General features: G+C 40.4%; 1 protein-coding gene across 13 annotated transcripts in view; it reads left to right on the forward strand.

The window, feature by feature from the left end:
- The window catches only part of ZNF516 (zinc finger protein 516), a 164425-nt gene extending 142238 nt beyond the window's left edge, over positions 1-22187 (forward strand). For 11 of the 13 annotated variants that reach the window (XM_053246650.1, XM_053246651.1, XM_053246652.1 and 8 more), the window contains 2 exons: positions 6982-7086; positions 19133-22187. In XM_053246650.1, coding sequence (XP_053102625.1) covers positions 6982-7086; positions 19133-19353 — 326 coding nt within the window. In that variant the 3' untranslated portion in view covers positions 19354-22187. Of the gene's footprint in view, positions 1-6981; positions 7087-8057; positions 8126-19132 lie in introns of all 13 variants that reach the window. The other 2 variants (XM_053246660.1, XM_053246661.1) reach the window with 1 other exon arrangement.
- The last annotated feature ends 87 nt before the right edge of the window (positions 22188-22274 follow it).

The raw sequence follows: 22274 nt of genomic DNA on the forward strand, positions 1-22274 counted from the left end.
GAGTGTAAGGTTAACTGACACATACCCAATCAGAGAACAGGATAAGATAATAACAGATAGTTAACCCCAAGGATTTGCTTTTCCTGTGAGAGACTGCTTGTATAAATTGGTAGTGAAATATACTTCCTTTTGTTCATTGCTCTGGAGTAAACATCTTTGAAAAATCCTGAGGCTTTTCGCTTCTTATCCTGTTAGCAAGATAAACATAGCTGTTATGCCTTACTGACTAAAACAACAAAGATTTAACTAACTGCTAACTATAACACATAACAAGATCCTTTCAGAAATGTATCTCACACACGCACACCCCCTGCATTTATCTAATTGGAGAGTGAGATTTCTGGAGAGCAAAAAGGGGTTTAAGTGGTGTCATCCAAGAAGCGGAGATAAAGGTTCATACTCTCATCTTTCATTATGAACTTTTGAATGAGTAGTTTTGAAAAGTGAAAGACCAAGGGCAGTTGCAGTTAAGAAGGCTATCCTGACATTGGGCACAAGGAGTTGGCTTTACATTTGTGAAAGAACTCAAGGAGATAATTCACACAATCAATAACTGTGTTCTACCCGGGTTTGGGAGCTGTGTGTGCTTCCAATTTTCAGTTGTGTGGAAGCAAAGTAAGAGAAAAACCTGGCAGAAACTTTGAGTCAGCTCCTCTCTTGGGCAGGGGCAGGGGAGTGCACCAGCCTTAGTCTCAGCTCTCTTCACCTGTGTTCATCCCTGTAAGACCAATAGTAGCTATTTAGAATAACAAAGTGTGTTTGTGTGCTACTGAAAAAAGCTATTTTCATCTGTCTTGTCTTCCCTCTGAAGCCTACTGTGACTCCCAAAAATATGTTCCTGAGGGCTGTGCGACCCTCGGGAATATATTTTTCAGGAATCAAAGATGAAAATTGGCCCTCCCTTCTAGTGTTCATGCAGTGTTGCTACACATGCGTTTCGTTAGTCTGGATGTCAGTTAGTATATTTATATGTGTTTGAGTACACGCACACATACACTCACTAACTCACTCTTATTTTACTTCTTAGGAACATTAGTCATCTTCTAATTTTGAATATTCAGTGTACTTCTCCTTTTGCAGTAGACCTTTATTGGTCCCAGCAGAGCATTCCCTTATGAATGCTTAAGTATGCAGCAGAATTGGGGCAGGTTTGGAGCTTTGGCTTTTACATTTTAAATTGCCCCTCTGTTCTCAGGAGACAAGTGCACAGTTTTGTTTCCTTCTAGTAACACAGTGATTTCCCAGTACCTCAGAGAAATTGCTACAAGTACTGCCAGAATATCCGTGCACGCTATTAGCATTTGTATTATGTCAGGCATTCACCACTAGCTTGATGCTTGCTCAAGAATTTCTAAAACAACAACAACAAAAATCCACCTCTCAACTCTGTAGAGGTTATTTTTCTATTTTACTGTTAGTGTTATTTACAGTTATCATAGTATTAAATGTGACACTGGCAGCATGATAATTACCCCTTCTGGTTTCACAGGAATTCCTCTGTATGATGAGAAACTGAAATTTATGTAAATAAAATTGACTAATATTTATACTCATCTGAACCTTTTTAATATAATATCGTTTACCCTGAGAGATAATTTCTCAAAAGTGGTATTGTGATCTGCATAAAACCCTGGGAATATCAAACACGAATGTTGTTTCTTAATATGCTGGCAAAGCATACTCTCAGACACAATGATCTATCTTGGACTAGTCCAAAATGCCACCAAATGAACTGATTTCCTTCTGTGCATTTACTCTGTAAAAATCAGACATAAGAAAAGAGAGAGCTCTGATAGAAAACATTTTGTTAGTGGATCGGGTGGCTGCACATTGCAGATTTTTGGAAACAAGTTATGTTACATAAATGTTCGATATTATATTTTTAGCTCACTATGAGGCAATTTTGGCAAAGGAAACACAAAGAACATAATTGTGTAGATATTTTAAGTGTGTGAAAGCACTCCTCATTCATATATATATATATATAGTCTCAGTTATGTATAAGATCTCCTTGGAGCAGTATTTTCCAAACACTTTCTTCAGCAAAACTCTCTGTGTCAGCCTGCCCACCATGATATAATCTAGATCTAGATTATATTCTACCAACGTAAAATCTGTATTCAGTGTACATATATACAGATCCGTATACACATACAGCTATTCACACATTACGTTGAATGCATATACCAGTATTGTTGCTATCTGTACCATGCATTTGAGGGACCTGTATCCAGGTTCACTTTTAAAATGAATGTATATATAGTTGTTCACACAAAGAAACATGTATAGACACCTGTACATATAGCAGGGGTTCTCAAACTTGAGTCCCCAGATGTTGCTGGACTACAACTCCCATCATTCCAAGCCTTGATGCTGAAAGCCTTTGCGGCTGGGGATGATGGGAGTTGTGGTCCAACAACATCTGGGGACCCAAGTGCGAGAACCCTTGATGCATAGCATGATGTCTGACTAGGGCTTCAATGTTGCAGCAAATGTTGTTCCTTTGAACCCACCCTGATCTCACTTCACTTCACATCATGGCATTGCCCTGCATGAACAATGGACTCTTAGAATGCACCCAGAGATGAGTAGAAATGGGTAGGCTTCTTTCAGGAAGGGGTGACTCTAGTATAGATCTGTCTGTTGAGGAATGCTTGACAAACTTCCAAGAAATATCAGGATTTCCAGAAACAGAATTTGAAAAACATTCCCTGGAGGGCTGGCATGCCAAGGTTTCCACAAGGCTAAACTTTCCTGCCATCATCTGCCTGGTAAACCTCGAGATACCTGCTCTTTCCAGGTATGTGAATAGTATGTTTTCCAGGTATGTGGTAGTAAAGGAGTCCAAATGCATTTTGGATTTCATTCATGAGATTTCATTCATGAGATGCACTCTCTGAGCTGCAAAAACCAACTTATAGAGAAACAAAAGTAGTTGTTAAACCTACTCAGCAGCCAATTTCCATTTTGATGATTGAAATAGTACAGTCCTCAGAAGTTGATTTTGCCTCACAGGTTTCAGATCATCATAATTTTTTTTTTTTTTTTGTAAATTTACCCCGCTACACCACACAATTACCCCTCCACACACATAGTTACACAGTTTAGTATTCATCACATAAAGAAGCCTCTTCGCAAGCTTTCCCCCCAATGTAGCAAATAGCTGCTTTTTCTACAATGAAGAATTTTAATTAAAAATATGTATCATGTATAATGGACAAAGTAAAAACAATCTTGCAATCATGTCATATTACATCAAAATTGAAAATGTGAATCTTATCATAGATCTGGTGCCTACAAAATTGCCATCATGTGGAGGCTATTCTAAGTAGCTCCCTCCAATAACTGTTTCCATGCAGCAAATCATATGTAGCAGTTCACCAGGGAATTTTGTCTGCACCACACAATGCAAACCCCCCTGCTCCCCAAGGTTTTACAGTGTTCACAAACAAAATCCCATGAACCATGTGTTGAACTGCATAGAGGCAGTAATCATAAGAGGAGTTTAAAGCAGCCACTGCTTGACAGATATTTTTGTGTGCATATGAAATTTTCATGAACTGCACATTTTGCCACATACCTGCACCAGATACGTAGTAAAATGACCCTGTGAGCTGGTCAGATATGCCCCTTTTAAAGTGGTAGGAAAATCAACTGTCCCTATTCTCAGCTCCATCACAGTCTTCCTCCAGTTGCTGTTGCTGTGATCTACCTTCTGTTTCTTTTTAGTTTGTGAGTCCTCTGGGGACAGGAAACCATCTTTCTTTTCCTTTGTAAACGGCTTTGAGAAGTTTTTTGGTTGAAAAGCAGTATACTACAGCTAATCATATCCTCTTTGCAGAGAGCTTACCCTGGGATATTTGGTCATCTTGTAGGTTCCTTGTCTGGCAGCACTTGGGTGAAGGCAAACACCAAGGACAATAGTGCTAGATAGATGCTTATGTTAGATTATGTTGCAGGGATGATAGGAGGCATGAAGATTTCCAGTCCTCTCCACTCCCGTAAATCTTGCCTCACATCCCTTTCGCTTGTCCATGGTTCAGGTCATTAGCTTAGGCCGAGAAAGAGGTGGGACAGGCTACTTTTCCAGACCTGCCATTGTCCCCAGTCTTCAGCATCTGGGCCCTGAGGAGGAAGTAAGGAATGATCACGTCCATTTCAGAAGGAATTGTATGTAGGATTGGATTGTGAAAAGAGTCAGTGTTCTGCATTGCCTTCTTCATCCCTCCTACCTTAGACCTAGCTGAGTTGTTGGGGTTTTTTTTTTTAAAGGAGCAGCATAAAAAAAGAAATTGTCCCTCCCTTTCAACCAGGGAGATGATTTCAGAAAGCTCTCATCATTCTATGAGCCTTTTTAGTGATGGTGCTAAGGCTTTGCTTCATTGTATTGTTATTATCCCAGTGCAGCATTTTACTTTTCTCTAGACAAATGAATGCTTATATTATAGAGTACAAAATCAGTCATTCTGGGACACCATAAGGTTAGTTTACTTGTCCTTAGTTATTCAGACATCTAGAGTGAAGAGCATATGTACCACTGTTTTAAGGCCATTTACCTCCAGAAAGGAGTGTAGGTGATGTTTTGGCCAAAGCTGATAAAATGTTCTCCTGGCCATTGCCTCAAACTGAGAAACCAGAGAGGGTTTTGGATCCAGGAGAACTCCCAAGTTTTGTATCCAAGCTATGTACCTGATCTTTCAGAGGGAGTGTAACCTCATCCAGAACAGGCATATCGAAACCATCTCTTGGGTCCCGACCCTCCACAGTCAGTACCTCTGTCTTAATTTGGATTTTAATGTCAGTTTGTTATCCTTCATCCAGCCCATTACCATCTCTAGTCAGGCAATTAGGGTAGTTATGCCATTTCCTAATGAGGTCAATATGGAGAAATAGATTTGGTTGTCATCAGCATATTGATAACATCCTGCAGCAAATCTCCTAATGATCTCTCCCAGCGGTTTCATGTAGATGTTAAGAGCATTGGAGACCGTATGGAACCTTGTGGAACTCCACTTTAGCTCTCATTTTTCAGAGGATCATCTCCAAATGACATCATATGAAATCTACCAGGCATAAAACAGTGCCACCGGATCCCACCTCCCTCAGGCGACCCAGAAGGATACCATGCTCATTGGTATCAAAAGTCTCTGAGAGATCCCAAAGAATCAGCAGAGTCATACTCCCTCTGTCTGTATTCAATTGGAGATCATCCATCAGGCCTACCAAGGCAGTCTCTACCACATAGCCCTCTCGAAAGTCATTTTGAAATGGATCTAGATATTCTGCATCATCCAAAACTGCCTGGAGTTGAGAGGCCAGTATCCACTCAATCACCTTGCATTGCTCAAATCACCCACTCAATCACCTTACATGGAAGATTGGAAACGGGTCTGTAATTAGCTAACTCTGTGGAATCTAATGCAGGTTTCTTCAAATAATAGCGTCTTTAAGACAAGGTGACATCCTGCCATCCCTCAGAGAAGCATTTATAATATTTACCAGAGCCCCTCTGATAATACGATTACCAAATAAAATAAGCCAAGTTGGGTGAGGGTCAAGAGAACAGGTTGTAGGACACACAGTCCAAAGCAGTTTGTCCACAGCCTCAGAAGTCACAAACTGAAAATGGCCCAATCTAATCCTATGAGAAGAGTTGCTGGACACCTCCACAGTAGACTCTGCAGTAACTATGGAATCCAGTTTAGCCTGAATACAAGAGATTTTATCCACACAAAAGTCATTGAAAACATCCAATCTATCCTTGGTCCCCAGGCTTAGTTACATGCATTCAGTATAGGCTGATTCCCTGACAGGGATCCTGATAAGGAAGATGATATTCTTACAGACCACAGCCACCCACATTCTCTCACCAGCTCTACCACAGTGTATCCCACCAGGAGAAAATGGGACCAAGCTGGACCTCTAGCCTCTCCTGACCAGGTGTCTAGTACATTTTGACTTTATCACTTCATTAGGGCAAATGAAAAAGTATATACAGTACTATTTTTTCCTTTCAAGAATTTGGGTAGGTTAAAAATCTTAGAACTTCACCAACAACCCCTTAATGATTCCCCCACCCACCCAAGGTCGGATGTTCTAATGGCAAATTAACGCACCCCCTTTGTTCTTCGTTTTGTGAAGAATGAAAGAATTCTTCATTTTGTGTCTTACCGAAATAGCAAAGAAGATACTCAAATATTTTGAGAAAAGAAATAACCCAATAAAAGTCAGATGTGTCCCTTTTGATCAGCAGTAAAAAGACAAAGACCAGCCCTTTAAGTCAGATACTGTAAACTGACCTTTGGAAAAAAAGAAGAGGTTTGAGTCATTTTCCACAAATGCTAATGGCCTAGAAAACATGTTTATCGAGGGCTGGCAGAAGACTGCTGTGTTGCTACTGCCTCAAAATGTCCGTAATGACACTTTGATTCACAGATGTCTTCCGTCTGTGCCTCAGAGGTCTGGGGTCAAAGCAGCACCGGCAGGCAGGTAAGGCAGGGCTAAAGGTTTGATCAGTTTGTGATGGCTCCACTCACTCTGCATTTGTCTCCAAGGTATTGCAGCCCGGGGGGGACAGTCGAGCTCTGGTTCTACTCACTTCCTATTATCCATGTGACTTGTCTCCGCCACGCTGGAGTCACTTTGATTTGCCTGATGTACTGCTTGACAAAGCTGGGTGATGGCTGAAAAGTGGATCCAGCTGCTATGAAAAGCGCACACCTGACATGCCAGTCCTGGTGCGGGCACATCATGGGGAGCATTTTTTAATTCAATGTAATTTATGCATTCTTGCAGTCCTGTGTGTGCCTGGCCTGTCAGCCAGTGCCTAGATGAAGGCTGACAGTTGTCATCCAGGGCCTGAAGGTAGCCTCACATAATGACACATTAGACATACTAATGATGTTTTCCTCTGGCATAATGTTTTCTTCTCAACTTTCCCTGCTCCTCTCTTCTCCCTCCTCCCTTTTCTCTCAACCACAGGGATGCTTAGGACACAAACACGCCAAGGAGACTATGTCTGCACAGAGTGTGGGAAGGGCTTTACTCAACCGAGCCACCTCAGGACCCACATGAGGTCTCACACAGGTATTTTGTCTTATAATTCCTAAAGAAAGATGGCAGGAAACCTCCTCCTAACACAGTTCTTAATCTCCTTTACTAACCTAAATGATTTTAAAAAGCTTTCCTTTTTGTATAATTTCAGTTTTGATTAGCATTACTTTTGTTCCATTTCAGGTACTCTGTTTCTCCTCACTTGCATAGCATTGCATTGTAGTTGAAATATCCCTATTTAGAAGGGTTTTGTTGTTGCATTTTCTTTGTTTAAAAAAACATTTTAATTAGAGAGCCAAATACACTGGAATGAATATGCTAATGAATTCTATTGCCACCAGCACAAATTGAAATCAAAGAACCTTTTTGATCAAAACATAAAGCTTTGTCTTTCTTTCTCCTTGCTATGGACTGAAAGACATCTGGAGTTCCCTTTTTTCCTTTTCAAAATCTGAATTCTCAGACTGAACAGTTTTACACACCCAATCTTGGCCTCTCTTAGGCTGCAATATGATGTACTGTAGAGAGCCTAGCAGCTAAAGGTACCAGTGTCTCAAGATACCTCAGTCGCATTACATGATACAGTAAGACTAGCAGGTTCCTCTGCCACCACCACCACCACCCCCTTCTTCTTTTTTTTTGGAGAAGTGTGAATGATGCATACATAAGCCAGTCTGATGCAAAATGACAGAGGCCAAATGGTAAGTAATTCAAGAAGAGGGTCCCTTTACACATACACTGATAATTAATGTTGTCAGTGATTGCTTTCTTCAGCACTGAAGTCTGAATTAAAAAGGGCAGTGGCCTTAGGCTGCCATTAGCACACTCTCTTACAGTAAGTGTTACGGTAAATTGGTATTTTCCGGCTATGGGCGAGGAGCTGGTGTCTTTGCTTTTCCCTTTCCCTCCCCCAAATGTGGTTAATCTGTAATGGACTCAAATAATGTACACACACTAACGAAGCTTGAATGTTCATCTGTTAACAAGCCCCCTTGTTCCCACAGTGGTATTTGAGTCTAATGGACTCCGAGGTACTGAAGTTCACACCACCTCCGCAGATGCCCCAAAACAAGTATGTTTTACAATTAATTGGGTATTTGGTTTTTAATGTGGTAGCTGGGGGGGGGAAGTTGCACAGTGATACTCATCAGAAAAGCTCTGACTCTTTAGATAGAGTGTAAACAGTAATAATATTGGGTTTGTTTTTAGACCTGAAAATTTATGGACAGCCAAATGAGGCAATGTATTAGTTATTCTGTAAACAAAAATGCTCGTAATATATTGAGAGGGAGAGTAATTGTCTGAAGCATATAAAATTGCATAATAGCATAATAAAATTGACATACCAGTATCAATAGATAGTTCTTCAGTACACATCTGCCCACCTCTCTGATTTTCGAAATGAAGCAACAATACAACAAAACCGTAGTCTTGTGTTTTTCTGAAGAGTATTCCTGTGACAGTATTATAGAGCTCCTATCTTTGAAAGACGCTTATCTTTCAATCTCTGTGGACTCTGTGTGGTGGTGTGTGTTCCTGTTTTCAACGCAGAGTTTTCCTCTCCTGACAAGCACCTGGCTGTTCTCTAAATTTCCTTATTTTCACTAACACTACGAGCTGCTCTAGACGTTATGTGGCTTACTTTTTCTTCCTTCCTGATGTTTCACTTTTATTACCAGTCTGTTCTAGCCCTCCCAGCCCTCACCAATCCATCCATGATAGCATGGACATAATGATGTACTACTACATACCAGTTCAGTTGAGATGCTAAGTTCTGAATGTGAACGTTTATGAGCACAGAAATAAAATCCATCCCTGCTCAGGCAGCACTATAGAAGTGACTTCAGGATTTCAGCCTGCCAGAACAATTCATCAAGCCCCACCACTACCACTACTGCTACTCATCCTTTATTAATGTTCGTGTAGCAGTTGTAGCAGTAGTGCTTGGTGGATCCTGAGCAGGCCAGGGATCCTGTGCAAAGGATTTGGAGCAAAATGTTGCACTCTGTGATCCTGAGCACGCTCACCTGGAAGTAAGGGCCTGTGAACAATGTCAGCTTTCCATCGTATTTTTACAGTTGTATACCACTTTGAGCACTTTATCAGAATAAATTGTTGTAAATTTAATACATATGTTTGGCAATCATAACATGTTTGGATGGAGCTTTTATAGAGGGCTGGTATCTCTCTGTGAGCTAGCCCAGTGTGGCTCTTGGAGCTTACCATATCGAACTCCTACTACCTTACATGTTTTTCACAGATTCATGTAACATACAAAATACATGCTTTTATGCAATCTATAACTCCATGTTGGGGAAAGTGAGGTGGGCCACAGTTGACACCCCCAAAATTCTTATTGATTTCAGTTTGAATGGGCACATAATGTTCTCCTGCTAACTAGGCAAAGAGGCACCTTTCAAAATGATGGCTCTCTGACATTTAGTAGCGGGGAGAGCAACTGGCCCTATTCAGCCTCAGCAGTACGACCCTCTAGTGGCTGCTTCTGGTGTACACCTTGTGTTTCTTTTTAGACTGAGCCCTTTGAAGGGAAGGGGGACCATTTTATCCTCTCTCTCTCTCCCTCCCTCCCCCCCCCTCAACTGCTTTGAGAACTGTTCATTGAAAAGTGGTATACAAATAATAGTAGTAATTCCATAAGGGTGTGTAGGGTTACAGACCTTCCAAAGCTGAGGAGGGAACAGCATTTGTGCATATAATAATAGTTGGCATTTGCATAGTGCTTCGTGTGCAAAGCACTATTGTAGGTATTATTTTGCTGTACTCGTTACAGCAGCTGTGTAAAGTAAGTAAGTAGCCAGCCATGCTGCAGCCAGAGAGGCTGAGAGGGTGGCTTGCTGAGGTTCATGGCAGAGGGTGAGATTCAAACCTAGGACTTTCAGAGCTCAGTTTCCTAGCTGCTCTAGCTCTATAACTTATTTTAGGATTGCAGCAAAACAAAGCCACGTTGTGGTGATAATATCCTCTCTGCAAAGGTTCTGGGTGGTTGTCCATCTGCAGCAGTTCGTTCTGCCTCTTCTTTGTCACAGTGTCGGACAGCTCCCTCCTACAACAGCTGCACTTTCACTTCACATTATGTATCTGCTGCCTTGCCTGTGTTGTTGTTAATTAAAATGCAAACATTAATGGTGTCTACTGTCATATTTATCATGGCTGTAAACAATAGTGCACTCTATCCTCAGTCTCACTTTCTAGTTCACTTCTCAGTAGTGGGGAGGGGATCTCGATGCCTTCAGCACCATTGTTTCTCTGTTAAAAACATTGCTGTTATCTTAATTGGAGAAAGAACTATCCAATACACTAGAGTAATGTTGACTCTGGTTGCCATAGTGTCTGCACTTCCAGGCTCTCCCCTGCCAAATCATTATAATAGTTTAGAATAATTGAAATGAGTTTTGCAACCATCATTCCGAGTCCAAAGAGAAGATTTTCAGTCAAGATTAGGTTGTTCTACAATAACATTCTGAATGTGGCAGACACATAACAATGTTTAAGAATGGAGGACTACAATAAAAATCTCGATAGTTGAGTTCTTAAAACTACTGCCCCATTCCAGGCATATTAAACGTACGTTTTCAGAAGGAAAGAGTATCCAATTCACTGAGATCTGCAAATAACTTTGTCAAATCATTTAAATTATGTTTGTGAATGTTTAATTGAAGTAGAGTCCTTTGGCAACGTTTTTCCTCAACTAATTAGAGCTGATAAATATCTGAAATAGTTTAAAATCCAGGAAATCATGTTTTAAAAATCTTGATGCTTACAACCAGAGCCATATTCCGTTTTTTGGTGATAAATTGTATCTATTATTTCACCTTGTTCTGATTGGAGGTGATGAGATGAAGTGGATTTGTGAAATTAGGGAGTATTTATTTATACTTTATTTGTACTAGAAAGACTATCCTAGTTAGTGGCACTTAAATTTGGTTTTGGCATTTCTGATATCTCATGTTTGTAAATCAAGAATAATAATTTTTGCTGATGAATGCTGTGCCTGCAAGCAAAGAGAGAATGTGCATAGCACTATCATCCTGCTTCTGAAGTGCAGGTGCTTATATGGGGGCAGGGGGTTATTTTCACCAGCCCATCCTCTTCCCCAGAAGCCCTCCTTGTGGCATGGAAGTAGGTTCTTGAGGATTGTGCAGCCCTCAGGGACTGTTTTTAGAGTTGCATGCTTCTGGGAGGAAGGAATATTAGCAAAAATCTAACATGAGTATCTGCATCAGAAACACTTTCTGTGCTTGCATGGCTGAAGCATTAGTCAGGATGTCAGCCATTGGCTACAATGTATGTTTGGTTTGAAAATGACTGTTTACCACTGTCTGTTCTACATGGATTCAACATCTACATGGATTCACATGTGTGCACATATAATATGTGACAGATTCAAAGATGTATAAAAATGCCTAGAAATCTGGGCCTGGGGGTGGTGGAATAGAGACTGATTTGGACTGGAGCCCTCCTACGATAATATTATGAGAGGATAATATTATGGGATCATATTATGCAAAAAAAAATTGCATTAGAGGTTGTCTAGTGCAACCTCTATGTGATTTGCTTTGTGATTATAATTAGGAAGATTTAATAAGCATAAGTCCTGAAACACTATACAGATATTAAAGCTATTCTCACAAGCAGCGTAACCCAGGCTGATTGCCCCCAATCCCAGCACTTTCACCCTGCCTAACCCAACTTTTACCCCCAGCCTTCAGCCAAGGTCCTGCGTACGCACGCAGCCTGAGCATACACAGAGTTGGGTGCCTAGAATGTCCTACTCATGGGGGATTCCCCCAATGCACTGCATTGGTCACATGGTGCACTGTGGAATATCCAGAGTGTGGGATATCCACAATGTGTTCCAGCCTCCAGAGATCTGCGTTGCTTGGAGCACCGCGGACCATGTCATGCGATCCGTGCATCCCACTAATGGACATCAATCAGGGGGAATGGAGGTTCGTCTCAACCCCTTCTCCCCCGCCCCATGCCACCCTCCCCACCTCGGGGCCAATCATGTGCTTAGCCTTATTATATTTTTTGTGAAACGGACACACAAATATATTTAGAAACTGAGATTGGACTGGGAAACATGGACTCCCAAAACATATGTACTGCCTTTCCCCATGCACTTCGATGGAAGAGCTGTTGATGTGAAAAGATGTGAAAAGAGCTGCCCCTTCCACCGATTCATATATGGTGTGTGATTGGGGATGTTAAACTTTGCTTTTCCTCCCTTATGCATATCCCAATATTGGTTTCAGTGGAACTGGTCAGATGTTTGCCTTCCATTGAAGACAATGGTGAAAACTGCATGTGTATTTTGAAAACCTCTGTAAATTCAGTAAAGTTACTCTGGTGCTTATTATCAAACTCAGTTTTTCTGGGGAAATGACACATAACTGAATATATATTTAGATGTGCCAACATGATCATAATTAAAAAGCAGGTGGCCATAATTAAAAAGTGGGTGGTGTAGCTCTTAAAGATCCTGTGAGAAGTTTGAAAGATGATTAGAAAAAAGTTTTCCATAAACATTAGCTCCTTAAATATTCTTGAATATAAGAGTTCTTTTAATGCTGAAGGTAGAGATGAAATATATATAATAATGGCTAAGTCTCACTATCATGGATAACCTGGTTATCCATCCTGGTGAATGTGGTTTAATTACAGTAGTTTGACCAGGATTGCCTGGGAAATCTGCGTTCTCACAACCAGCTCTGCAGGGCTCAGCAATACTGGTTAACTCTTAAACCAAGATGGCTGTGATTGTAAGAAAGCAGCCATTATATGTGAACTGCTCTGTATAGAAACATGAGATCAAAGGGGAAATGTAGCAACTATTACTACTAAATCTTTTTGACATCTTTTTCCTCACATTGTTAAGTGCCAGTGTATTCTAAAGCAGCAAGAAATCAAATTCCAATAAAAAATATAACTCAATATCTTCAGCTGAAAACCCTGTTTATTACATTTCACTGACACATGGAATAATACCATGTCTGCTGTCTTTGAATGTTTTACTCCCATGATTAACAGTTTATTTTTGATAATTGCACATGTTATTTTTAAATAGTTATGTGGAGTCCAAGAATGCCATTAATCAAAATAATATGTAATTAACAAATAAATGGCAATCTAATTTGTCTCCTCCATAGCTATGACTATTATTATTCTCCAAACAATTAAGAACAGGTAATTTCTTTTTGTATCTTTTAGCTCACAGTTAAAGATACAAACTTGTTTAGCCACAGCAGAATACATCCCAGCAACCTTTTAATGTTTGGTTGAATTCACATCTATCTACCCACCTGCCTTTTCCTCCTTCATTATCACAATTTTTAAAAAATTAAGATAAATTTGCATATTCACCTAGCTGCCTTGCTAATTTCTTCTGCAGATTTCTTGGAAGGAGTGAATTGCTTCTGACTTTGGGTATCACAGGCTACTTCACTTATAGAGATGCCCTAAAGACATTTCATACACCTCTTTTCATTCTACATTGCATCAAAATTATTGTGAATGGATGCAATTGCACATATTCAAAGCTGTTTCTTAAAAAATGCAGAGCTAATAATCCTGAAAGGAGAACTGTGTACGTGAGTGAAACACACAAAGAATGAAGACAAACTGAAGTGAAAAGAAATGCCATAAGAAATGTTGGTGCAGACATTTCCTAGTTTTCATTGCATTGTACCTTAGTGTAATAACAATTGAAGTATAATGCAAGACAATAAGGTTGTTCACACAACCAGTTGTCCTTGTTTGGGAGCGGGCTGGCAGGGAGCCAGGCTCTTACCACCGCCCTGCAGATGATCTTTCTTCCCCTGAAAGCTCTGCTGCTTGTTCAGCACTGCAGCCAGCAGCGGAGCTGAAAGAGGAAGCCCTCCGGCATCCTATAATGCATTGCATGAGGAGTGTGGTGCATTGGAGGATTTCTCCACTGCTGGGTGCTCTTGCCTCCTGCCTGTTGTGCAGGCTGCCCAGGCATTCACACAACTGAGGAACGGGGTAGAAGGGCACGCACACTCATGTCCTTCTACCTCATGATTTGCCCAGGTACAAAACCCAGGCTAACCTGGTACAGAGCACACAACCAGCCCTACCTGGGAACACAACCAGCCCTACCTTTGTGTGTTGCTTCCTGATAATCAACTGTTTCCATGTAGGCATAGAGAGATGTGAAGACTTGGTAGGGGGGACTGGGGGGAAATCACAGTTTTGTGTTATATCCCCCCCCCCGTTTTACGTGGCCCCCCTCATTCAGGCCTTCACATGCTAACTGGGCAAAAAGGCACCTTTTTAGCATGGTGATTCTCTTTATTTAGCAGGGGAAGAGTAGGTGGCCCTATCCACCCCCAGCACAGTACTTCCAGTGACTGTTCTGGTGTCTGGGTGTCTGTCTTATATTTCTTTTTGGATTGTGAGCCCTTTGGGCACCGGGAGCCATCGTTCTTATTAATTAATTCTCTATGTAAACCACTTTGGCAACTTTTGTTGAAAAGCGGTATATAAATACTTTTGTTTGTTGTTCACATCTTTATGTAGGCAGAGATATCATTAGTGCTAGAATTTTGTTTAAGATCTCTCTCAGCAGTCATCCTTATATCAGATCCAGAAGTGGGCAAAAGTGATTCATGTGATTACTTTTCTCATAGCAAATGTGGCTTGAAAATTTCAGCATGAATAGAGATTGCAAGCTACCAGGGCTGCCTTAATGGTACAAGCAATCCAAGCTTCTGCTTGTGACTTGGCATGGCAAGCAATAAAGTGATGTGTAATATTGAAGATATGTACTCTAACATCCCTTGTGTCACTTCAAGAAATCCAGTGACACAGATTGTGTGATACAGTGGCAGGCATCTACAAATCAACTTGCCAGCTTGACTGTGGTGAGTGTCCCACCCCTCTGGTGAGCAGGACACCCAACACTGCATAGCTCTCCTCACCAGAGGTCTTATTTCCACTGGCATTTTTGAGAAGATAAGAAACAGCAGGAATCCTTTCTGAGCAGTAGGAGAGACCTCCCACAGTACCTTACCATCTCCATGTCCCATGGCAAATGTAAGAAGACCTGCTTCTCTTCTAAGCTGATCTGCCTGTGTGCCAGAAAAGGATCTGAGGGAAGAGAAGTAATTGGTAGAGACTACAGATAATGGCCGGTTAGTGAGCTAAGCCTAAATTTGTGGATCCCTGTACAGTGGCACAAGCCAGAGAAATGTCTTTGGCCAGTTCTGCAGGTTAGGGATGTGCATGAAACTGTGGCGGGGCGGTTCGAAAATAGCGGGGGTCTCCCTTTAAGAGCAGGGGAGGGTGTACTTACCCCTCCCGCTGCTTTCTCCCTGCCAGTGTCAGTTTTTTAAAAAGCCCATCAGGATGGCAGCATACCTCCCTGCTGACCCGTTGCCCTCGTCTTCTGGATATGACTGGAAGTCAATGGTGTGCCTGCGCGCGTTACGTGGACATGCCGCCGATTTCCGGTCATATCCAGAAGACAAGGGCAATGGGGCAGCAGGGAGGTACACTGCCGCCCCATAGGGCTTTTTAAAAAACTGACACTGGCAGGGAGAAGGTCATAAAAGGCCTCCAAACCAGTTCTGTGCACATCCCTACTGCAAGTCGCTATGTCCAAGGTCTGCAAGAGAATGTTGGGACCATGATCTGTACTCTTAGGTAAAATGTCCATCTGAGTTATTTCAGCTCACTTCTTGATAGGCTCAGGGCTATTAGATCAGGTGGTATAAACATGTGATAAATGCTGTAGTACCTCAGAAGGAATTCATGGCAACTTTTCTGTTTATTCCACAAGCTGCTACAATGAGCCAAACCTTTAAGGCCAAGATGTAATAAGTCAAGCCACAACATCAATAGCAGCTGTCTATCTTCTGATTGTAAAAATATGCTTATTCATCTGAGGCTTCAGTTTGTTTTGGGAAAAGTATGTGTGAACACCACCACAGGCAGTTCATACAAGCATGTACTATGATTGATTTGAAGTCAGTTGGTTTGAAGCTGGTTAAAATAGCCCTCATTTACCTGGCATCTTTATTTCTTAGTGGACCTTTAGTATCTCCTTAGGCCCAACTTTCCATATCTGTAGTTCATCTCTTCCTCCACATAATAAGAAAGTTGGCTTCAAACTTTCTATTTAAGCTTTTCTACCTTCATGCCTCTTTAGTACTTTCCTTTATGATAATGGAGATGCTCAAAAGGTAATTACATATTCTCATTTAGCATAGGGGGCTATGTTCCCATTTTAGTAACACCAGTGTGGGAAGGTTTGGCTCTTAGCTATAGTCCTCTCCTCCAGTGTTGTACCCAGAGAGAATTCTGCTAACTTGGTCTGCTTAGAGAAGAATCCTCACCCCCTCCCACCTACTACCTCAGCCTCTGGCCTTCTCTTTACTCTTATGTTGTGGGACAGTGATTACCCCTTTCATGTTTCTCTGCTGTACGTGATTCTCCTCTGTGGGTAGATTGGAGCTGGACCTGTAGGGCAACATTTCCCAAGAAATTGCTGATTATGATGGCTGTCCCACATCCTAGCCCTAATTATACCCCGAGGCCAGGGTTGTTTCCCCTCCCCTTCCATTTTTTCCTTCCCTTTTTTTGTTTTTCTAACCATTCTTACCCAGAGAAGCTGGAATGAGCTGTTCTCTTCCCCTCCCACTGCAGAGGAAGCCTGTCATGTTCCCTATAGCCTGTTCAGTCAAGTGTGTGTGTGTGTGTGTGTGTGTGTGTGTGTGTGTGTGTGTGAGAGAGAGAGAGAGAGAGAGAGAGAGAGAGAGAGAGAGATTAATGATGAATGTATCCTCTTAGAATTGTGTGTCTATCTCTTAGGCATGATGTAGCCGTGCAAAAATATAAGACATCTTTCTTGGTTTACTGCAAGAAATCTAGCATCCAACTAAAGAAGTTTTATCACATCTCTCACCCAGTTACCGTTTCCTACATTTCAAATATACTGCATTCTGTACAGCAGTTTTCCCCCTGTCCCCCCTTTAATTTTGTTGCAAATCTTTCCAACTCACAGCAGACTTTGACTGGTAAATGTCATGAATCTTGAGCCAGCTTTAATTAGGATTTTTCTAAATCTATTAACAAAGGAGAGATACTTAATACGTTATGTCAAGCAATGCTGGCTCTTCTTTAGCTCTTTCCAGGACTGCCATAGGCACAGCTTGAAATTTACTGGGAATATTTTACATGGGTGTTGTGTCTTATGTTGTGTTAATTTAAAACAGTCTGTTTCCCTTCATCAAGGCTTTAGCTTAAGGTTAATGTATGAATGTTAGATGCATCTTGCCATGCAGTTTTAGTCATCAGAGTTGTAAGCCACATTGTTCAGACAGTGGTGCCTGGAATGTCATTGCCCAGGAGCTGTCGGCTCCCAGTTATTCATGGCTTTATTTTGAGGTTCACGTGGGTATAGAATAGCCCTTGTGCTTTTACAGTATGGTAATTTTGTTTTATGGAAATTGGTCAACACTCTTGACCTGACCCATCCTGTTATTTCTCTTCGTAGTGTCTACACCAAGACTGGTTTGACCATTACACTTTCTTTTACAGGACACAGTTTTGTTTTATTTACAGTATCTATTGCATTTGTGCAATGACTAACTCTAGTTCAATGTAAGTTCTGTGTGCACTGAAATAAGATGCCCTTTTGCTGAAGATGCTGTGCCTCCAACAGGAAGATGGTTGCGGAAGCAGCCTGTAAGACTATCTAGTTGAAAGAGGCTGATTGACACACGTCAACAGCTATGTGGATAGACACTCAAAATACAACAGTGTATAGGCAGTTGCGTGTGACAAGCTGTATTAGGTTAGCTTTTTATATGTGTTCCAGTTCCATGCCAATACAAATTCTGTGCTATATGTGTATGGTGAAAAATAGCTGGAACAATGCACGAAACAGCCTCTGCACAATTATTCCAAGCTACCCTCCACACAGTTTCTTGTATGTATGAATCAGGTTTGTTCTGTCCACAGGAGCAGGGTAACATCTCATCAAAAGAGATCATTGAAAGAGGTTTGCTTTGTTTCCCTCCTCCCCTCATTCTCTTCATTAGAGCTGAAAAGATGGTCTTTGCTTTACTTATTAAGAATACCAAAGTGTGCAACTGAGATATTGTTCTAGGCTAGCCCAATAGAGGTCCTTGTTCTGGTATAGTTATCAGAGCATCATGTAGAGCAGGGATAAGTAATCTTGGTCCTCTAGCTGTTGTTGAACTACAACAGTTGTAGCTGGGGATGATGGGAGTTGAAGCTCAACAGCAGCTGAAGAACCAAGGTTGCCTACCCTTGGTGCAGAGAGTAGACCTGTCCTACTCTTTTCAAGCTCCTTTAAAAATTTTACAGCCAAAGCAGGAGAATTCTTCTCTTGGCATGTGAATAATAGTTACATTTGAAACAGAAAAAGGAAATTGAAATCACTGGTAGACTGCCCAGCATGAAAAAGCTAATGACCTTGTACACTATACCCTTAATAGCACAGGAGAAAGATGTGCACCTCTCTGCCTTTAGGATTTCTTCTTTCTCTCTGTGTGATAACATGCAGAGGAAGGAGTGTGGAGTAAAAGTCAGAAAGGAGTGTAGAGTAAAAGTCAGATGTTTTGAACCCCTGAGAAGAGTTTAGCATACGACTCCCATGAACTTTAATCCAGTACTGCTACAAAAGTCAATTTAAAAAAACCCCCTATCATTCAGTTATAAATCCTCTCTGTTACTATAAAATTTTGCTTCCTTCACCTCATTCTTTTTTCCTTCTTCTAGCCATTCTTAACCTTTTCTTAAATGCTCCTTCAGTCACTATTATTTGCTATTCTAGTATGTCATAGCATTTATAGGAACTTGACGTGCTATGCTCTCACTGGAGATGATTAAAAATAACTCTTTGTGATGTATTAGGTCAAAGTTAATGCACATAATGCTAATAAAAAGGTAGCTAGGGATTGCTCAACTGTTCTAGCCTAGAAATGGAAGTAGGAGTAAAAGCTGTCATTAGGAAATAAGAATAACACAAAGTTGTTTCCCCCTTCCCTTTTGTCCTTTGTTTTCAATTTAGGTGAGAGACCATTCCAGTGCAGATATTGTCCATACAGTGCCTCTCAGAAAGGGAACCTAAAAACACATGTCCAGTGTGTACACCGGGTACCATTTGACAACAGCCAGTACCCTGACCGATGGTTCCAACAGCCTCTGATTAATTGTTCTAACAACCCTATGGAAGAACAGCTGGAAAACCTCCTTGCAAACCATCCAGTCCCTGGAGCAACTGTGTTATAGTGAGACCCTTCTGTGCTTTGCTAGAAGAGCCATGCCTCTGAATTGTTAATCATTTTTAAATAAGTGAAGAAGCTACACAAGATATATACAAATTGACATACTAATCAGTCCCCACGGTTCCTTATTTCCTTTATAATAAACAGTGGAGTTGGCAAGCGCTGTGGCGAAGCAAGGCATCTATATTAATCAAGATAACTTTTTTAGACACTGGAAAAATTAAACTTTATATGATTTTGAGGGCAGCACTGCAACAAAATCCTCCCTCATGGTTGTGATGGTTTGTTTGATACATTTTTTTTTACTAAGGGGGTGGATTTGGGAATGTGGGACGGAATGATTAATGAAACTGCCATTGGCTGTCATGCTGGAAAAAACAACACTTTAAAATATTTTGTTTTAAAAAGGAAGAATGCAAAATGGAGGAGTCATTTAGTGCTGTGAAAGCCAGGCTTGATGAAGGACGGAAGGGACTTAAGAGAGAGACCATCATTCTGCATTGAGGTTGTTTCATGATAGTTTGGGGACCACTTGCATTTCCAGTGGGCTTCTCCTTGACTGCACACCATTAATAGTATGTGAATATGGAAATTGAAACACTTCCTAAGAAATGCTTCTCTTCTCACTTTGGAAAGAAAAGAAAACAGCTAGTCAAACACTAAGAAGAAAAACAGGCTTCTGTGTTTTTTACTCTCAGGGCCTTTCTATCTGTTTGTTTCTTCTGCTTTTCCTTTCTTTAACAGTGCTACTTTCTGGGACCTGATCACAAAGAACATGTGCATGCTATGAAATGTAAAAATCCAGCTGTTTAAAGCTGCTGATTTGTATGCTTTTAATAGAAGAAGAAGAAAAAAAGAGGAGCTCAGGCAGACCTTGACCCTTAAGGGTACTGTATGTGCCTGTATTTTTGTGGAGCAAGCCAGTTACCCCTTCTGGGCCATGCTGGCATTTTGATGGGGATAAAAGAGTAATTTGTTTTGTGGTGGCAGGTCAGTGTTTTTCTAATGGGTCATGTCTTGAACATGGTAATCACTGGGCTGATGGGAGAGAAAGGAAGTTTTATATACCTCTTCTATGGTAACGCTTTTAAATGCAGGTTTTCAAGGTAGGGGATGAGGGTGACGGGTTGTTAACCATGCAGTGTCCACAGTTTATTAAAAAATAATGTATTCCACAGGTATAAATATTTTCTTTTTCTTTATTGCTGTGACACTATGTGTGATGGTGATAATTCAGAATTTCAGATTTTGCACATATATAATTTTATGCATCATCAAAAAATGCTGCCTTGAAAGGAAAAAAAATCTTCTGTGAAAATTTTTTTGCAAAAAAAAAAAAAAAAAGCTTTACTAGATTTTTTTTATTGTAACATTTTTGTAAAGGCAGGATGTGGATTAAAAAAAACTAGCATGCTAAATATATTTTTCAAAAAGTAATAATTTTACATATACAGAAATGGCGCTAACCTTTAATACTGATTGAGAGCAACAGTTTACTTTCTACAATAATGGGATAGTGCTGTTTTTGTAGTAAACGAGCTTATTACACAAAGATTTTTTAATACGTAATATGTTCTATTCTAATTTTGTTTTTGTTAATCTTGTCTATATTTGATTTGGGATTCAACTTGTTGCAAATTACTTGACTGTTCTTGCTTTCAGTTGTTGATGTAATGCAGTTTTAACATTCATGTGTAATTTGCTGGTTTGGGTTTTTGGGTATTTTGTAATTTTCCCTCATACTCATACATCAGCTATATGCCAGTGTGCTCTGTAATCCTGGTATAGCTAAGAATGTCTGTGTAAATGCCTATATAAGTGATTGATTGATGATTGATTGATTGTAATCAGCTCTTTTTTGATGTTTCTTTTTTGAAATTTTAATAGACACATTCCACACTCCACCTTTCCTATCCCTTCTACCCTACTCCACCATCATCTGCCCCCAAATCAGCTCTTTTTCTGTGTTGATTAATCATTGATCAATTTGGGATTCACACTCAAATGCTAATTTTTCCCTTTTAGAGCTCTTATTTTCCTTGTTTGAGTAAACAGGTGAGGATTCCAGAATGCACAAAAGGTAGCTGCTTTGCCTGTTTGTGTATTTGTAGCTATTAAAAACCCTTCTGTGCCCAAAAAGGAATACAAGTGTCATGTACAGCTGTAATTATTTCTGTTTGGTTGATTGGTTGGTTGTTTTTTTATTTTAATTGTGTTTTGGGAGTGGTGTTTTTTCGCAAGCTGATATGGAAGGATCCTAGTTAATATTTAGAGTTGAAAAGCTCTTCCTAGAGACTGTTTACTTCAGGACTGTCTGACACAGAGAGAGGAAAGTGCTGTCACTGCCATTACGAGGGTACTAATCAGCAAAGTTTACAATCATAATTTAGCTACATGAAGAACAACAGCAGGGGAAATCAGTTTAAATAATTATATGCTGTGTATAGCACAGAAATGAAATTTTCACTTAATTAAACAAGAAAAGGGGAGGGAAAGGGGGATCTGTCATTAAAGACCAGCCGTTTTCATGTGTGAATCCCAAGCTTTGTAATTTCCTCCTTTATCATCCATATTGTATCGATTTGTTAATTCAGTTAGACCCTAGTGCTTAGTATGATTTGTGTTCTTATTTATTTAGTTCTATGGGTTTCAAATAGCATTTTTTAAAAAAGGAAACTTGATGATTTTGTAGCATGACACACTTTGTAAGCCATCTTCTGACTGTTACAGAGACTTTCTACTACCTCTATCAATCTGTTTCTTTTCCTTAACAGGTTTTCTACAGTGTTGCAGTCTAATGTACCTTAGACAATAAAGGGTTCGATTATGAGCACTGCAGATGGTGTTATCAGCCATCTCTTTCTCCATCTCACTCTTTTCATTTTGCTTTCACTTTTTGCTCTCCAATTAAAAAAAAAGTGAGCT

Source organism: Hemicordylus capensis, chromosome 4 (assembly GCF_027244095.1).
Source record: "Hemicordylus capensis ecotype Gifberg chromosome 4, rHemCap1.1.pri, whole genome shotgun sequence".
NCBI lineage: Eukaryota > Metazoa > Chordata > Lepidosauria > Squamata > Cordylidae > Hemicordylus > Hemicordylus capensis.